Source organism: Daphnia magna, linkage group LG8 (assembly GCF_020631705.1).
Source record: "Daphnia magna isolate NIES linkage group LG8, ASM2063170v1.1, whole genome shotgun sequence".
NCBI lineage: Eukaryota > Metazoa > Arthropoda > Branchiopoda > Diplostraca > Daphniidae > Daphnia > Daphnia magna.
Window position 1 is genome coordinate 10,346,136 of NC_059189.1, and position 17,085 is coordinate 10,363,220.

A 17,085-nucleotide genomic window follows, 5' to 3' on the forward strand; every position below is an offset into this window, starting at 1 on the left:
GCTCACGTTCTTCTTTTCGGGAGGTGTTGGCAATGACGTCACAACTGGCCCCAAAGACTCGCCCTTTTTTTTTTTTTCGCTGTTGGGTGGTGGTGATCGTCGTTCTCGTCGTCTTCGGTATACTTTCAACTATAGGAAGCAAGAGGGGGAGGCGCGAGGAGATAGTAGGGCAAAGCATCGTCAAACATGGACTAGCAGTATTTCAAAAAAAAAAAAAAAAAAAAAGGGAAAAAAAAAAAAAAAAAGGAGAGAGAGAAATTGAAGAAAACAAACGAGCGAGAAAGAGAATGCAATCCTCGGCTGCACTTGCGCTTAGTCTCGCTTCGGCAGCATCCGCGACATCACATCATCCAGTGAAGCTCTCTGAGCACATCATATTTTCTTAAACGACTAATATAGCATCGTAGACTAATAAATGCTTAGATACTAATGTAAAAACTCGTTTTTAATTGTTGACTGCAGTGCATTCTAATATTGAGTTTGGTTTTCCGTACCAACTGCTACGCGTCCAGTACTTTTAAAGTGTGGTCACCTCCGGACAAGAGTCTTTCACCGGCCGTGCCCATTTTCGAACGATTTTCCAGTTTCTCGGCGGCGGAGGATCTTACTTCTTTTTTTTTAATTGAGATTCCGTTTTCGAGAGACGGGAATGTCTAAACAAAACAGGTCGGTGGGACTTTCGTCCGTGTGTGATGCACTTGACAACACGATGGCGCCAAATCAGAAATCTTTTCAGATTTTCCTTTTATTTGATTTACTGTTTTTTTTTTTTCATTTGTGAGCCGTTTTTGATTTCACTAGTCAACTTTTATTTCATTCTTTTGAAGGAGTAAATCGCACTGGGATGAGGCCAGTGAGAAACGACTCAGATCGCAACATTGACACGTTGCGCCATCTCCGAGTGTTAGACAGCTGATCAAGTACCCCCGCGCTGTTAGTCAGCTGAGTACAGAACGACAGAACTCCAACTGTCACTAACGATAGGAATTTTTTTTGTTTAAGACAAAAGAAAGATAAATCCCGTCCATCATTTGATCTTTGGTTTCGCATTGTTTGTTCAGTGTCATTACGGAAACTAGGAGCCATCTTGTTTGACGTTCATCTAAACTAAATTTAGAGGCAACAGCTGGAAAACCTTGTTGTGCAACAGGTGTCCAAGGCCAACAGGAAATAAAAACAGTTGATCAAACAGGTGGTAAGGTAAAATTTCTTTTTCTGTCTTTTTTCTTATTTCTTATACAGCATAGATCATTTCTTCACTTTCCAGGTGTTTTTCTTATGATGAATGTGACTGTGAATTTCAATGAGTAGCTGCACCATCACCAATCACATTCGTCCAGATGACGAGTCAGGCTATCCCACAAAAGGTTACAATTCTTGCTGGGAGTGGGTGGCTTCCTTGCCTGGAGATCACGACGCTGCAAATGTGAATACCGACTGCAATTCTACCGTCGAACCCAGTTTAGATATAACAACACCCTAGCTCTATTCATTTTATAATGCATCTTATTCCCTTGCAGTATTGGCTGGCAGTGACTTTATTGTCAGGAAGAGAGGAATCTTGGGACTCAACCATGGGGGCAAGCACAGTGCAACAGATGTCTACCAACTGGCCCAGGCCACTAGAAAGGCCAGGGATAGGCTGTCCGTGGTATCTGCTGTCGAAGGATCTGGGTGAGCAAAATTTAAACAGGCATCTTGCCTTGTTACTGGGGGGAAAAAATCCTTATAATAATGAAAATTCCCAGTACTAATTTCAGAGAAAGAGTCAGCCAAGACAGAACGGCCATACTTCGTACAGCGTTTGCGGCCCAGCGTCTGGACAGGACCAATTCAGAAGGAACATTCTCTTTCGATTCTTCCACGTTGGAGGCTTTTGGACTGTGCGACGATGAAGACAGTTTTCCATCAGCCGAAGATTTGCTTCTACAAATGGGATTTGGGGGACCATCCCACGGATTAGACAGAGTGCCCGAACGTTTCCTCCAGCCGTCTCAGGTAATTCGATTAAAAAGATCAAATATTGTATTTCCTAAACAACAAATGGGTATATATTCAATAGATGCGTGGTGTGGATATCGACCAATTCTACCAAACCCAACAAGAAATGAATGATACTTTCGAAACTGGTTCGCTGGGCTACAGGGGACTGGTTGGTCCTCCCACACGTCGGCCATCAAATATCGTTGCCCGTTTGTACGAACGGATGTTACGCAAAAATTCAGGACCGACAAGTTGCAGCAGCTTTGAGTATCCACCAGGACAATCAGCCGAACCACTCACTTTAAAATTACCCCATCCGGAAGTGTTGGTGGAAATGGAAGAATCGGCCGTGACGCCCACTAATCCGCCTTCTACTAGTTTCAACACTAACCCTATGATGAAACCTCCGGGTTCACGTAATTCCAGCTTGACCAGCTCGCGAAGGTCCAGCCTTCGCCGCCAAGAATGCGTAGACCTTGACGAAGAACCTACGGCTTGTGCGGAGCCTGCGGAAGACATTGTCTGCCAACAATCGGAGCAAAGCAGTGGTTTCATAAGTGGCCGGATGCTGGCCAACGCGCTTCTGCCCACCGTCTACGTAACTCCACCACCCTCCACGGTTTTCTCACAAGCAAGTCTCGACATGCCGGAATCCATCACTACTCACGAGGTTTTCGTTACTGTACATTTCTCTGGCACGAACGAGTGGATAATTCATCCATTTTCTTACCATTTAGATTGATCCGATAATATCCGTATTGCAGTTGGCTACGGAGGCCTATCGTGTACGTCTTTCTTCCACCCAAAAGCCAGCCACTGAAGAAACCGATGCGTGCGATTGGAATCATAATTTAGACGATGTTAAAGAAGAATTACGTATCGAGCTGGACAAGACGGACGATTTACTTCAGAGGCTTCAGCAACGTTTATCGCATGCCCGTTCCATACACCAGTCGTACGATTCGTCTGCTCTACGCGGAGTACTGACCGATATGACTACCCTATTGCAGCAGCAGCAGCGTCTTTACAGGCGAGTCAACGAAGCTAGACTTGGCCAATTGGAAACTTCTCAGCACTTTCACGTCAATCATCTCGAAAACATTGTGTGTCCTACACCGGCAAAATCTACCACAGAACAGCTTTCTTCTAGTCAATCAAGCACTAATGTTTCTTCCTGCGCTAACGACGTCGATGACGATCAACATTTTGGCAAGTTGTGGTTACGTTTGTTTGAGCGCCGTTTAACGGCGCAGATACGTAAAACCGTGCGTCAGGAATTGCGCCGAGCGAGGCCTATCCTCGCACGCTCAAAATTAAAGAAAAATCCAATTTAATTGGTTATGCATGTTCAAATCAAATATAATCAGATTCGCATTTTTCCTGCTTCGAAAAAACTTGTACTTTTTTTTTTCTTTTTCTTTGTTAGAATATTTTTTAACATATAAATTTAACGTGGGTTTTCTTTGCTTCAAACATTTTGGTAAGGGGGGAATTCAACACGGAGAAAAAAAAAAAACATGCCAGGAAAACTATTTAACAAAATTTGTTTGCCATAGAGTATTTGGGTGAATAAACGTGTTTCGTACGTGTGCGTGATGGCTTGTAGACTAGGTAGGTAAATAGGGAGGGGGGTGGTAATAAATTCAATAAACGAGGGACTAGCACAAAACAGTGTGGAATGATTTCTTATCCGTAAAACGCGTTGGATTGGTGGGGGGTAAGGATCGAAGGGGATCGGAATGATTTTTCTTTTGTTTCATGAGAGGGTAGTAGGCACATAAGAAAATCCAGCAAAAACATTATCGCCGTCACGGCAACCCAATGACGAAGCGGCACGGAGAGAACGGGCTTGAAGCAGCGAGGCGGGCACTGGTTCTCGAGTAAATTCCGGATCAATATTGCGCAAATCGTAAGCATCGTTCTGCATTATTTTTTTTTAAATAAAAATTATGACGTCTCACGTAAAAGAAGGACGTGGGAAAAAAGAAAATACCAGTTCAGGCCGGAATGGTGGTGTCATTTTTCGCTGCATAAGATCGTCCCAATTCAGACAGCTAAAGAAATCGTGATTACGGACATCCTCGAAATCTGCCGGACCCGAGCCCAATCGAGTTCTGCCATCCTTTTGCAGCAACTGTTTTCGGGTATGCACGCACATGAGAAATAGATTTTATAAATCAGTAGGACAATAGAAAAATCTTACGGCACTGAGGATATCTTTGCCGGCCTGTGAGACTGGAATGTGATCGCGGAAATGGAGTGGCTTGTTGAGAATAGCGTCATACATGACGGCCGTGTCGCGACTGTAGAACGGAGGCAATCCGTAAAGCATTTCGTAGAGGACGGCGCCAAGACACCACCAGTCGACCGAACGACCGTAAGCCTCTTTGCGGATCACTTCCGGAGCCAAATATTCGGGCGTGCCGCAAAACGTGGCCGTCGTCTGGTCGCTGTCCACCAGTCCTTCTTTGCACAATCCGAAATCTGTCAAGACCAAATGGCCTTCGTTGTCGAGCAAAATGTTTTCAGGCTTCAGATCGCGGTAAACGACTCCAGCCGAATGCAAATAGCCCAGCGCTGAGGCCATTTCGGCGCTGTAGAAACGGGCCCGCGCTTCGCTGAAATGCCGTTCTCGTTGCAAATGGAAAAATAACTAAGCGAAATGAAAACGTGATTATACTTGAGTTGATCCGAGTTAACGAGGGTTCATTGTTTACCTCTCCGCCATTGACGAAATCGAGAACAAAATAGAGTTTCTCTCTCGTTTGAAATGAGGCATGGAGAGAGACTAGGAATGGATGAAGTTGATTATTGCGCAAGACGTTGCGTTCGGCCATGATGTGTTGGGTCTCGTTACGTCGAACCACTGCACGTTTCTCCAAGACTTTGACGGCGTAGAGATGCTGGTCGGCGTAACGACGGGCCAGCAACACTTTACCGAAACTGCCACGGCCGAGCACGCGCAAGAATTCAAAATCATCTGGTTTCAACCTAAAAAATGCGGAAATGGCTCATCATGAATACATTTTTCGAGTACCAGTTAAAGGGAGTTGTCACAAAACTTACGGCCGTTCGGAAGGTCCTAGATTTATGTTTCCTTTGGCGATGGGCATGGAACGCTGGGACAGATGGATGTTCATCACGGCAGAACCGGGTCGTGACTCGTCGGATTCGTCATCTTCGCTACTACGGGCTGCCTGTCGACCGTCACCTCCTGACTCATTGCCGCTACTCGTCTCGACGCCGCTGTCGTCAGATGTGGCCGATTTCTTGGCGTTGCTGCGTTCGTCCAACGACAGGAATTCTCTCACTTCCCGTCTATTTTACGCGGAAATAAGATTAGAAAACGACGACTCAGTTTGAAAAAACAAATAACTGACATGGGGAGGAGTCGGCCGTCGTTGATAATCAGCCGGATGTACTCAGTCAGTCCGTCACAACGTGATTTTAAAAAAGCCGGATCAAAATTACTTCCGAAAAGTCGTTTGCCCGGTAATTTCAGATTCAGACCAGCTATCTAAAATTTGTATTCAGTCAATCTTGAGAAAATCCTTAAATTGAAACGAAAAATAGAATTACCTGTTTCTTAAGGGCAGCGTGGAGCCGACAAAATTCGGTATACCGACGATAGACGTCCCATGAACGTGAGCCGTCCTTCATTTCGACGTGGTACACCTGTCAACGCATTCATTAAATTTAGCTGTGTGTATTTTTTTCCCATTAGGTTTAAAAATAGATTTGAAACAAGGAAGTGAACAAGCCCCAATTGTGAAATCAAAAGCTCTTACTCACAATGAGAGCTTATATATCTGTCAAGTGAAATAGATTGCACAAAAGAACCCAGACTACACACGATAAGAAAGATCAAATTTCTGGAGAAATGAAACTTACGGCATATTTCTTGCTGGCCGTTTCCATAACTTGAGCCGAGGAGACTAGTGCCGTCAATGTCGGTTTCCTCGTGGGCGAAGCGTTCTCTACTGTCAATGCTGCTCGAAACAGCAACAAGTGGAAAAAGAAAGTCATCATCAAAATAAGGAGCAAAACACACGCAAAACACAGACACACGAGACAATATGGCCGACGACTAACCTGGTCGAACTATGGACATGAAGTGTGAAGTAATTTTATGCATCTTGTCGTCGTTTGGCTTGGTGTTCAACCGTAAAGGCACTATTATACAATCTTAATTAATTTGTCTAAGATAAATATCACAGCTTAAATGGCCACCAGATTTTTCGCCACACGTCTTTCATCGGCCGTTACCAACGTCGAAATGAATCAACTACGAACCTCCCCTACTCGTATTTTACGAAACTTGCACGCCGTCAGAGAGGGAGCCTCCTGGTGGGCGAAAATTATCCTGGTACTGATTAGCACAATTAAGTTTCTGCTGGGTGGTTGTTGTGCAGTTATCGGTTTCGAGAGAGAGAGAGAAACGAGGGGTGGGCCGAGGGTTGTTTTGTTCAGAAAAATGTTTCAAAGTCGAGGGCATTGTCGTCAGTGTTCAAATAACATTCCTTTTTTCCCTTAAAGAAAGATTACATTGAAAGCAAAAGACAACATGGTGTTTACACACGAGGGAAGAACATGGTTACGTGACGTCACGTGCTGCCATTAAAACGCCCCTCTTGGGCCTATATCGGCATTCAACGTCGTGTTCATCAATAACTTGTTGAAACGAAATGTTTCATCTGATCGTATTCAAAGTTCACCCGACACGCGCCATCTTGTCCAGAAAAACATCAATGAAATGCAGCACGTTCATCACACGAGGGTGAGTTTTTTTTCTCTTTTCTCGTTGTTGCGTAGTTGGGAAGTTAACAAATGTTTTTGATTTGATCATATGTATTGTCTACAGACGTGGTGTTTTCACCTTATCAGAGAGGGTTTATAGGGTCTCTGTTAATGGCTGTGAAGGTTAAGCAATTTAATCTGGCCCATCACATGAATCAGCTTGTTTTTGTTTGCAACATTGGAAGGTATGCCTACAATCAATTATTTTACGATCTTTTATTGCGCCATTTTATGGCAATTTTAATGAAGATGACGAACATCAACATTTTATTATAACATAGTAGGTCCGGTTCATGAGATAAAATCGCTGCAACGACAACATGTTGTTGTTGTACACGGCACGAACTTTTTAAGCCTAAAAAATTTATTTCGTTTCTTTATTTGCACACCGTCTGGCAATGTTACAGGTTTCAAATTTTCCCATGATACCGCGATACCTCTTTTGATTAGGATAACTCACATGATGGCGTGGATCACCAAGATAAATCACCTGTCGAATAGCTGCCAATCTCCCACCACATGACGGTTAGTTGTTTTCGCTCTGTGCTCAAGTCAGCATTTTTGTTTAAAGAGACGATGACCTTTTGAAATCAAATCGACGCCCCGTGTTGACAGTAAACTTCGATAGTATAGATTGCGGTCTCAATAATTATTGGCCTACCCTGGTGCATAAAGTTCTATAGGACTACATCGAGCTGTAGTCACCTTTTTGTTGACTTGATTCAATCGTTCGAAACCAGGAAAAGTGGATGGAAATCGTATCGTCGATAAACGAATGCAAAATTAATCGACCTTCGATGAAAATCGCTTTCCTTCAATTCGACGTCATTCCTCAATCAAAAAGTCAAATAAAATAACCTTCGTGGGCCAAATATAGCCACACGGAGGTGTCAAATTGAATGTGATTGGAATTCAATACGATACGCAATGCCAGGAAAAGAATTTCTGTGAGAAATCTTTGTCCTTATTCCGAGCACGGCCATCTGACTTGTGTGTCGCATTCTAGTCTCTTCAATGACATTCACACAATCAGCCTTAAACCGGTTCTACTCGATGATTTCATTATGTATCCATCGTGCAATAAAATTATGGCCAAAGTTTAATCCCATGTACCAAGTCACAGACTGAACAGTTTCATCTCATTTAGCAACGTTTTGCTGACGCCATTGCTAAAGGGGGGACAGATAAAGATGCTAAAGAATTTAAATTAGTCGGCTCGATTGAGAACGGGATTAGACGTGGTTTAAAAAAAAAGTTTGGCCGCAGATATCAGCACAAAAAAAACTTGTTGGGTTTTTTTCAGAGTGGACGGTGTACTACGATCTATTACAACATAAAAATGCAGATGATAAATAACAGATAGGGTGTGTGTGTGTGTAGCTTAGTCCGTGTCCTCAAAATACGTCTACGAACGAGAGCAGAGTTCAAAGTTTCAAATTAATGGCTCTGCTGGCCATGAGTAACTTGATATCGGCGAACGCCTGCAACAGATGAAAAATATGTACAAGGCAGTTCGTACCTAGTATGTTTTACTTTGTACGTGTATTATGCGGATATATCGTAGCGTTGTCATTGAAAATGTAGACTGTCGTGTAGCGATCGAATAACCAACATCCCTCCCCCCACTCTTTGCGTTTGTCCCAGTAAAATTATTTATTTGTCCCAAAATTAAGGAAATCAAGGTTTTTTAGAACTTGTCCTTTAGAATGATGATGTATAATTGATTCTTTTTGCCGCAATAAAGCGAATGCACTAACTTAATTTTCTTGTCGATAGATGGCGTTGACAACCTATTCATGGGCAATGATTCGGATAGTAAGTTTTTATAATTATCGTGTTTAACGTAGACGTTGTGTTTTATTTCGCAAGCCCGTTTCTATCATGAATTAATTCTTGATTTTTGTGACAGGTATGGCGAAAAGAATTTGAAAATATCGGCAGGTGACAATTTAATGGGGAGGCGATTACAAATCATCTCATTACAAATTTAGTAGGTGGGGTAAGCACTACCAACATAAGTATTGCCATTGTAGTCAAGGGTGTAGGTCTGGTAAGCATAGGCTGTGCCATCGGCGCCCTGAAGAGGGCACTTGGAATTGGGCCTGGCCAGGAAACAAACAGTGGCAACGGCCAATTCGATTTCGGGGCTGCCTGAGACTGAGATGGAACTGATTGACTTGTAGATGCCGTCCCAATTCATTGGCATTTCAATGACGGAGCTCTGCAATTCATTTTTAAATAACTTGAATTATAAAACTAGAATTTAAGAATCAAAGTAGGAAAACTGACCACTCCGAGATCGATTTTGGCCATGTAGCCCAGGTAGTTCATTCTTCCGGCCAATTCATCTTGGTAGAATTTGATCCAGCCGTGGTAGCCAGAAATGCTGTTTCCGTTCTTCTCGCCGAGGAAAACGTGCTCCAATCCAGAAGATCCTTCGATTCCACCACCGCGGTTGTATTGACCGAGCCAAATTTGACGCAGGTACTCCTTGAAGACAGCAATGTCAGCATCAGCCAAACCTGGAAATGATTGTAAATATCATTGAATTCGAAACATGAATTTTAAAAAATGTATAATTCTTTTTAAAACCTTTAGAGACGAGGAATTGATGAGCTTGCTGCATGACGCTAGTAGCCAAGATGGCGTCCAGGAAAGCATTATCTTCGGCAATTTCCTCAGGTGTAACGTCTTCAGTCACTTTGCAATTCTCGTCGTAATTGTCGAAAAGGGCCAACAGAGCGCTGATTGTTGGGCCAGAGAAGGCATCAGCTGGAACGCTCGAAAACAACCTTTGAAAAGCGTAACGTATTTTCAATTATTGGAGAGAACCCCATCCATCGACAGTGACGTCATAACGAAACCTACGGCAATGGAGCCTTATCGGTGGTGCTGCCAGATGTCGTGGTCGATTGCATGTTGAGGACGATACCCTGGACAGCATTGACGTCATCAATATGAAGCTGCTGGGAAAGAGCCCTAAGCTCAGCATCCGTTACGGCTCCACCACCTGTGGAACAAAAAGGAGGTGAATTCGCAATTATGAAATTGACAAGTTGACTACGGGAAAAGAAAAAAACAAACAAGTGTTTTACCGGTGCCTCCGCAAAGATCTGGTTTGTCTGGGCAGCAGTTGTTGTAGTTACTGCATTCAGAATTGCACTGACACGGCCATTTGCTGTCGTAACCGGCTGTGCAGCGTCCCTCGCAAGTATTGCAAGTTGGCAAGAAATCAGCGCAACAATCGTTGTATTGCTGACAGGATGGATTGCACTGGCAAGGCTTGGTCAAATCAGTTCCGGCAATTCCGCATCTGCCGACGCAAGAATCATCCGCTTTACCCAAAACAACTAGGTTGGTTTAAAAATTATTATTTTATTTTATTTGTTCCTTTTTTTTGTTGTAATGATTTAAAGAAAGAAAAAAAACTTACGTTGACGGAAGCTAGGCTTAGCGTCGACTAATGAGCCACTCATCATCACCACACAGATGGTAACCAAGGTCAAAAATTTCATCATTTCTTTGTTTTTTTTATTTAATAATTCCCTATATTTTAAACCCCAGGTATAAAAATGAATTAATTCAAAAGAAAAATGTAATTGTTAATTAATTGCCTACAGTTGGGATCCAGTGACTTGGAAGTACTCACTCGCCTCCTGGATCGACCGTCGAACCTTTACATGTTTATATAGTGCTACCTGCATGGTAATGCCATGGTGAAGGCGTGACTCGATTGCCTGCTCCAATAGGTCGCAAGCAACGGTAGATTATTAAGGCATCGTTCGATTACAACTCCACTACACACACACACGACCAGGTATCCATTTATTTGTTTTTCACTGATATCAGCCTTTTGTTGTTTGTCTTCTTTTATCCGCGTAATCCCTCTTCAATCTATTGTTTGCGTAAGCAATAAATCTATTCCTTGTCGAGAAAGGAATATGGATTTACGTCAGAGTTGTCTGATTGTACAGCTGAGCTTGGTGACCGTGTACACGTGACGTGTATGGCTACATCATGACTGCACAGGGTCAATTCGAACAGTTCGAAGCACACGGTATAAAAAACCCATAATGAACTAAATGAGGCTATCACGATTTAGCTTATCGTGGGGCTAGAGTCACGTTCACATGTTCTTACTTATCATTCTGCTATTATCGTTCTCTTCATGTTGAGAGTTGAACGGTTTCATGCGTACTTGATGAACCATCAAGCGGTTTATTTAATGCCAGTACAGTTAATCGTCATTTCAAAATGTTGTTGCAAAAATGAAATAATGTTGCACACAAGGGACTAGTAGGTTGGATAGGCGCTGCCAACGTAAGTCTTGCCGTTGTATTGCAGCGTGTACGTCTGGTAAGCGTACGGCGTGCCATCCGCGCCCAGGAGGGGGCACTTGGCATTGGGCCTGGCCAGGAAACAAACCGTAGCCACTGCCAATTCAATTTCAGGACTGCCAGACACAGAAATGGAACTAATCGACTTGTAAAGGCCATCCCAGTTCATTGGCATTTCAATGACGGAGCTCTGTTTTCGATTCAAAAGAATAAATGTTACGTAATTTTAACATTGTAGATCTTGTAAAGAACAAAAACTAATTACCACTCCTAAATCAATTTTTTTCATGTAGCCCAAATAGTTCATTCTTCCAGCTTGCTCGTCACGATAAAATTTGATCCAGCCATGGTAGCCAGAAATGCTGTTTCCATCCTTCTCGCCTAGGAAAATGTGTTCCAGTCCAGAGGATCCTTGGATTCCACCACCGCGATTGTATTGGCCGAGCCAAATTTGACGCAGGTACTCCTTGAAGACGGCAATATCAGCATTAGCCAACCCTGTTATACATAGAAATCGTTTGAAATGTTGCACGCTTTGCAAAATAAATCTAACTGCAGTGTACCTTTAGATACCAGGAACTGATGGGCTTGTTGCATGACGCTCGTGTCCAAAATTGCATCAAGGAAAGCGTTATCTTCGGCTGTTTCTCCAGCTGTTACGACTTCCGTCACTTTACAATTCTCGTCGTAATTGTCGAAAAGGGCCAACAGAGCGCTGATTGTTGGCCCGGAAAAGGCGTCGGCTGGAACACTTGAAAACAACCTATTTATGGTATTTAGACAAATTATTTTATACTTCCTCGTGACATTACGGATGTGACGCGCTTACGGCATTGGAGCCCTGTCTGTCGTGCTACCGGATGTGGTGGTCGATTGCATATTAAGAACGATACCTTGCACAGCATTGACATCATCGATGTGAAGCTGCTGAGAAAGAGCCTTTAGCTCAGCATCAGTTACAGTTGCCCTTTCAACTATAATTTTCAAATGAAATTAATTATTTATTTTTTCTTTCTGTAATTAACAGCAAAATGAGGAAGAAAAAGTTAGGTCATTTACCAGCATTGGCCTCCACCTGCAGAATGGTGACGATACAAACCGTGAATAAAGCTACGAGCTTCATGGTGAGTTTGGTTTGTATAATTCACCTTTAAACAGAAGCTGGTGATCTTGTGAAATGAACGTTGGGCCTGTCGCTTCATTTATAGTAGCCTTACCAGCTGAGTTAAAAGCATCTGGCCTTACCGATTCTACAGAGATGTTTCATAGTGAATACGCCGGCCATGTGACCTCCTCTAAAGTACGTATCTGTTTGGACTCTGACACCGTTCCTACATATGGTGAAATGTTATTACAGTTGTGCAGGTGAATGTGGTTTTCTTGTTGTTGTCATGTGGTTTACCTATCCGTATTTCAATCGCGACTGAATGCTTAAAGTCTAGATTTTATGTGTGTTCCATTTATTGCTGTTACTGTGTTTGTTTGATCCTTAAGCGTGACACAAAACTCGGTAGAATATTTGAAGCATTACTAAGTTGGATTAGAAGAAGGTGACTTTGGAATCATAAATCATGGGATAAACATGAAAATGTATTTAATTGTATGGTCATAGTCCAGCCAAGAGGACCGTTTGCAACTAGCCAACTTAGGACACAATTCTGTAGTGTGATTCCTCCAATTGTGATTGGTGCGAAGGGGACCGGAATTTCTCTTTGCTGCAATTAAATATCACATTTCTTCGATCCCGGGATTTGAATCTATTGCCTTGGAATCGTGAGCACAAGAGAGCCAATTAAACAGTACTTTTTTTATCGTCTCTTTATTAATGTTAAACTAATACTATCCAAGTTCATTAATGTAACATGGATTGAACAAAAGACGTTGAATGCACGAGCTTAGAATTCGTTGTCAAATATCTTCTGTCGTTGGACCCTCCGTCAAAAGTGGCAGGAACTTGCAACAATCTTGACAGATGCAATCTCGTTGAAAAATGGCCACAACGATATCCATGAACTTCTTTTTTGTTTTTCTAACGTGTAAAGATTTCACAATGTCTTGCCTTAGGTTAAGGACCTAGGAAAAAAGTGTAACATTGTTTATATTTTGGTGAAATTCCCCGATAAACGTCTAACCGAAAAAGAGACTAAGAAAGTTCTTCTAAAACATTTGCACTAGCCTTTAAAAAAATCTGTGTTCTAAATTTATTGGAGTGGACATCTTTTACTTTGCAATAGTGCGATAATGGAATGGGGGATGGGTATTTAACGGCTACTTGATGTTTGAAATTAGCAAAGACGAAACACTAATACGACAGAAAACGTACAGTTTTGTAGAAGCAATAAAAAAATAAATTTTCTCAACATTCACTTGATAGATTAGAATTTTATTCGGGACGATATTCTTATGAAATCCCAAGATATTCATCAATATAAGATTTTTCAGTGATGATTTGAATAACCGCCACGTAATATTTTAATCGATATATTTTCAACAATAGTTAAATCGATTGACGATACTTAGTTCCGTCGTCAATCCACAAAGCCGCCATTGAGTGTCGAAAGCTCTGCACGTCCTGTCCAAAGTTCCACCATGAACACTATCCAGGTAATTAATATTCATTTCTCAACCATTTTTAGTTTTTAATGGTTATCACAAAATTTTCTTTTATGAAGCGTATTGCAACAATTTCGCGCATGACTAGCGCCCGTCAAATGAGCTCGGCCAAACTCACACCAGAGCTGGCTAAAATCAAAGCCAAACAAGAATTTTTCCAGGTATGCGAATCTCCTAATTCCTTCCATTTCTAGAGATCTCTTAAGTATTTGTCTATTAAATGATACATTTTGTCTTTGAGTTTGTTCATCTCAATTGTATTTGAATGAACACTGTGATCTTCACGTAATGGAATTGTAGTGAATGAATTGTTCTTGTAAAGAATGATTTATTGTCCTACATTCATTTAAGGTTTCCTACTAACAATTTATTTTTTAAATAAATTTCAGCGTGCTGATGGTAATTTGGTTCATGAAAAAACCGGCACTGACCGTGCCCTATTCTATTTGACCTCAGCACTTGTCACTGTCAGCATGGGGATGAGTTTGCAGTTCTACTATGAGTTCTCTTTCCCCAAGAAAGGCTAAGCTATCCAGTCTTCATCATGTGTATCAGTTAGATTGTATATAGGCAAATAATGAGAAATAAAAAAGACTGTAAACAGTTTGTGCAGCTGTAATCTGACTAGATGGATACACAACACACATGAAATTTTAATTAATCTTTTGAATTTTCAATCAAATCAGGTATGCCAGTTGAATTTTCAATGATTAACCCTTCACCATCAAGATGGTTCCTATTTTCAAATTCGGTTGCTGAAGGTAGCAACACTTCCGCAGATTCGACTGGGTGTTTTCTCAGAGTGAAGGAGAAATCTGGTTCCTTTGGCAAATACTTGTTTTTCAGAATGAATAGACACGGCTTGGTTTTGATTCTAATTGGCGGAAAATGATTGTAGCTAGAGCGGATATGCGAGAAACCTTCGATATGAGCTACTATTTCATGCGTTTCCGCATACGGTCGTAGATTGTAGCCATGTTTACTTTTCGCTTCAACAATCAGATGTGAAAACATTCGTAGTTCCGGACTTCCTGGTTTGAGATTCTCCGTTTTGTCATACCTAGTTAAATTTGAAAAAGTTTTCATCTTTTTATATTAATGTGGGCATTCAATACTGACATCCAGTTGTTGTGGAGATGTCCAAAGCGGGAGATGCCCGTTTGAGCAGCGAGAACATCAATATGAACTGTCACGTTTGCCTCGCGGCCTTCCATTTTGTGAAGAAGGAAGAGGGCTTCCCCACCAGGGTAATTTGCACGCGAGACCACGAGCAGGAAACTAGTCAACACCAAATTGGCTACCAAGTGCCCAATAGCTACCAGAGCCAGTAATGCGAACCATTTGCCTTTTGTTCGGTTTTCCCACCTTTCAAGGATGTAGAATTAAAGGACTAATTTTTTATAAATATATCCATAGTCCCTTACAATCGACTGCAGGCAGCGGCAGCAGCTATATTCAGTAGCGGTATGACGTAAATGATGAATCGTAATTCCTTGTGGGGAAGGAAGGAATAGGCCAGCACAAAGAAAAGCGCTGGTAGTACCAGAGGCCAAACTCTTCTTTCGAAAAACATGCCCACGGGTAATAGAGCTAAAGATGTTCCCATTGCTCGTGGGATGGCAGAGTAAAAGTACCATAAAAATGGTGAAGTCTAAATTTGGGTTAACGTTAAGGATTACATCGTATAAAGTTTGAAATTATTTATCTTTTGATTTTTAAAAGGATACACCCCAGTCGCCACTCTTATTCAAAACCACGTTGTACCAAAGGACTTCGCCTTCAGGCCAAAGGAGCCGTTGCCAGAAGAAGGAGTCCACGAACACCGTCAGAAATAGAAAGAGGAGTCCGAATGGCACGGCAATAAACACAGTTCTGGTTTTAAAAAAAAAAATTGTAAAATCATACAAGTATTGAACGAGAATTTGGCCAATATTTTACTTGGATAACGAAAGGCGTCTGGTCAACAATTCCCCAAGCAGTATCAAGCCGAGAAGAATTGCCAATTCGCCGCGAAATATCAGTATTGCAGCCGCAGAACAAGCGATGAATTTTCCATGCTGCTGACCGAGCCAGTAATAATATGCAAAAAGCACTACGCAATGCAAAATCGGCAATTAGAAGCGGAGTTTCCCTGAGGCAAAACTGAATTTATTTTCTATTTATGTTTTACTATAGTACATACCTAAAGGAAGAGCCATAGTGTTTGGCAAAGGCCGACTGAGGTAGAAAAGAAAGTGGAACTGGGAAACTGTGACGAGAACAAACCAGTCTGATGTACCCTTGCCAAGTGTACCCTTAATCCTCTTTTGCAACTTTAAGAGTGGCCACAAGACTAAAGCACCCAAGGCAAACCTCACTGAGATGTCAAATGAATTATTAATTTAACCTAACAATGAATGTACAAAGAAGCATTACCTAAATATAAAGATACATCTTTAGGAAATTCCAAGACACGAGACACAGCCACAAAAGGAGCAGCTATCACTGATACCACTAAAGGACCAAGAAAGGTACGTGGGACTACCCCAGGAAATTCGAGATGGTCATACTGCCGATTGTTCAAACAAGACATAAAAAGAGGAATGGAGAGAAAATGGCATAAGATGTTTTATACCTCTTGGATGTCTGTTTGGTGGTAAAGTATATCATGTATGGCTTGGAGGTTGAAACTTTCTTCAACTTTAGTAAAAGGACACACAAATAAGTGAACTAAAGAACAAAGTACCAGTAGCCAATCCATTTCACAACTTCTCCTGCAGAACAATTCAAAATATGCACAAATTCTTAGAGGAGTTATATGTATAAATAGAGCTTCCTCATGTCTACAAATATGCTGTAATAAAATGAAAAAAAGGTAATTAAGAATACGGAAAACCAGTATAATAAAAATATCTGTAATGAAGGTATTTATTTTATTATATATAACAGAAGATAAATTTCAAATAATAAATTTTAATGTCTTACCATTAAACTTTGATAAAAATCTCATTTAGTTGAATTAGTTCGTCTGGCCGATGGCCATTGTTGCCATAAGTAGTACAATAGTATGCCATGAAATTTGGGAACATTTTTTGTCGCGGAATGCGGAAAGCAGAAAAGGCAGAATCCATTTGCTTAAGAAATCAAAAATGTGATTTTAACACTTACGAAGTAGGCGATACGGTTTATTACTGTTTTTTTTAAGGCTTAGAGAGCAAGAGGACAAAATATAACTCTGTAATGTCTGTATTGTATGTGTATAGTGCAAATGCAATCTAGAAAGTGCTGATCGGGCAAGATGTGGATGCGATAAAATCATAGACGTTTGCACTTAAAATGTAGTAACTGGTAAACATGATTCCGCATAGCCACGTAC

At 41.5% G+C, this 17,085-nt stretch overlaps 5 protein-coding genes and 2 long non-coding RNA genes across 10 annotated transcripts; 4 read left to right on the top strand and 3 right to left on the bottom strand.

Moving 5' to 3' along the window:
* The first annotated feature begins 714 nt into the window (after nt 1-714).
* Nucleotides 715-3,574, top strand: LOC116933195. Of its 4 annotated transcripts, none has more exons than XM_045178321.1 (6): nt 715-1,200; nt 1,268-1,460; nt 1,521-1,674; nt 1,761-1,998; nt 2,063-2,653; nt 2,721-3,574. In XM_045178321.1, exons 2-6 carry the CDS (start codon nt 1,304-1,306, stop codon nt 3,315-3,317), a joined length of 1,737 nt encoding a protein of 578 aa, XP_045034256.1. In that variant the 5' UTR covers nt 715-1,200; nt 1,268-1,303; the 3' UTR covers nt 3,318-3,574. The 4 variants fall into 4 exon arrangements, with proteins under 4 accessions (XP_045034256.1, XP_045034253.1, XP_045034254.1 ...); XM_045178318.1 differs by having other exon boundaries at nt 719-1,200; nt 1,749-1,998; XM_045178319.1 differs by having other exon boundaries at nt 719-1,195; nt 1,749-1,998.
* Nucleotides 3,358-6,258, bottom strand: LOC116929193 (serine/threonine-protein kinase Sgk2). The gene is made up of 9 exons (XM_032936344.2): nt 6,076-6,258; nt 5,875-5,972; nt 5,563-5,658; nt 5,364-5,500; nt 5,050-5,301; nt 4,701-4,974; nt 4,187-4,636; nt 3,977-4,117; nt 3,358-3,904 (listed from the first exon to the last, which is right to left on the bottom strand). Exons 1-9 carry the CDS (start codon nt 6,116-6,118, stop codon nt 3,740-3,742), a joined length of 1,656 nt encoding a protein of 551 aa, XP_032792235.2. The 5' UTR covers nt 6,119-6,258; the 3' UTR covers nt 3,358-3,739.
* A 114-nt stretch (nt 6,259-6,372) lies between these two features.
* Nucleotides 6,373-8,617, top strand: LOC116929218. The gene is made up of 4 exons (XR_004397697.2): nt 6,373-6,760; nt 6,845-6,965; nt 7,188-7,305; nt 8,557-8,617. It is a non-coding gene; the product is annotated as an uncharacterized LOC116929218 (long non-coding RNA).
* On the bottom strand, nt 8,618-10,553 carry LOC123475522 (poly(U)-specific endoribonuclease-like). Its single transcript, XM_045178325.1, has 7 exons — nt 10,399-10,553; nt 10,214-10,326; nt 9,876-10,130; nt 9,649-9,790; nt 9,373-9,572; nt 9,070-9,302; nt 8,618-9,001 (listed from the first exon to the last, which is right to left on the bottom strand). The coding sequence occupies exons 1-7, from the start codon at nt 10,482-10,484 to the stop codon at nt 8,768-8,770; spliced, it is 1,263 nt and encodes a 420-aa protein (XP_045034260.1). The 5' UTR covers nt 10,485-10,553; the 3' UTR covers nt 8,618-8,767.
* A 413-nt stretch (nt 10,554-10,966) lies between these two features.
* On the bottom strand, nt 10,967-16,856 carry LOC116929215 (probable Dol-P-Man:Man(7)GlcNAc(2)-PP-Dol alpha-1,6-mannosyltransferase). Its single transcript, XM_032936378.2, is given in 15 exon segments — nt 10,967-11,307; nt 11,383-11,615; nt 11,681-11,880; nt 11,947-12,091; nt 12,177-12,255; nt 12,258-12,357; nt 14,446-14,790; nt 14,850-15,095; nt 15,155-15,381; nt 15,458-15,602; nt 15,669-15,822; nt 15,913-16,086; nt 16,146-16,278; nt 16,345-16,563; nt 16,695-16,856. Coding segments are annotated over 15 exon segments (2,637 nt in total). The 5' UTR covers nt 16,698-16,856; the 3' UTR covers nt 10,967-11,073.
* Nucleotides 12,086-13,282, top strand: LOC123475523. Its single transcript, XR_006650725.1, has 2 exons — nt 12,086-12,241; nt 12,326-13,282. It is a non-coding gene; the product is annotated as an uncharacterized LOC123475523 (long non-coding RNA).
* LOC116929213 lies at nt 13,615-14,336 on the top strand. The gene is made up of 3 exons (XM_032936377.2): nt 13,615-13,721; nt 13,790-13,891; nt 14,120-14,336. Exons 1-3 carry the CDS (start codon nt 13,707-13,709, stop codon nt 14,255-14,257), a joined length of 255 nt encoding a protein of 84 aa, XP_032792268.1. The 5' UTR covers nt 13,615-13,706; the 3' UTR covers nt 14,258-14,336.
* Nucleotides 16,857-17,085: the final 229 nt, after the last annotated feature.

What these genes read in the sequence shown, in the direction of transcription:
- LOC116929213 (XM_032936377.2), top strand. An exon ending in CCAAACAAGAATTTTTCCAG is followed by an intron (nt 13,892 to 14,119) that starts GTATGCGAATCT and finishes AATAAATTTCAG; the next exon opens with CGTGCTGATGGTAATTTGGT.
- LOC116933195 (XM_045178318.1), top strand. Translation starts at nt 1,304, where the DNA reads ATGAGTAGCTGCACCATCACCAATCACATTCGTCCAGATGACGAGTCA. An exon ending in CAATTCTACCGTCGAACCCA is followed by an intron (nt 1,461 to 1,520) that starts GTTTAGATATAA and finishes ATTCCCTTGCAG; the next exon opens with TATTGGCTGGCAGTGACTTT. An exon ending in TCTGCTGTCGAAGGATCTGG is followed by an intron (nt 1,675 to 1,748) that starts GTGAGCAAAATT and finishes GAAAATTCCCAG; the next exon opens with TACTAATTTCAGAGAAAGAG.
- LOC116929193 (XM_032936344.2), bottom strand. Translation starts at nt 6,118, where the DNA reads ATGCATAAAATTACTTCACACTTCATGTCCATAGTTCGACCAG. An exon ending in CGGCCAGCAAGAAATATGCC is followed by an intron (nt 5,659 to 5,874) that starts GTAAGTTTCATT and finishes ATGCGTTGACAG; the next exon opens with GTGTACCACGTCGAAATGAA. An exon ending in GACGGCCGACTCCTCCCCAT is followed by an intron (nt 5,302 to 5,363) that starts GTCAGTTATTTG and finishes CGCGTAAAATAG; the next exon opens with ACGGGAAGTGAGAGAATTCC.
- LOC123475522 (XM_045178325.1), bottom strand. Translation starts at nt 10,484, where the DNA reads ATGCAGGTAGCACTATATAAACATGTAAAGGTTCGACGGTCGATCCAG. An exon ending in TAAGCCTAGCTTCCGTCAAC is followed by an intron (nt 10,131 to 10,213) that starts GTAAGTTTTTTT and finishes AAACCAACCTAG; the next exon opens with TTGTTTTGGGTAAAGCGGAT. An exon ending in ACCGATAAGGCTCCATTGCC is followed by an intron (nt 9,573 to 9,648) that starts GTAGGTTTCGTT and finishes CGCTTTTCAAAG; the next exon opens with GTTGTTTTCGAGCGTTCCAG.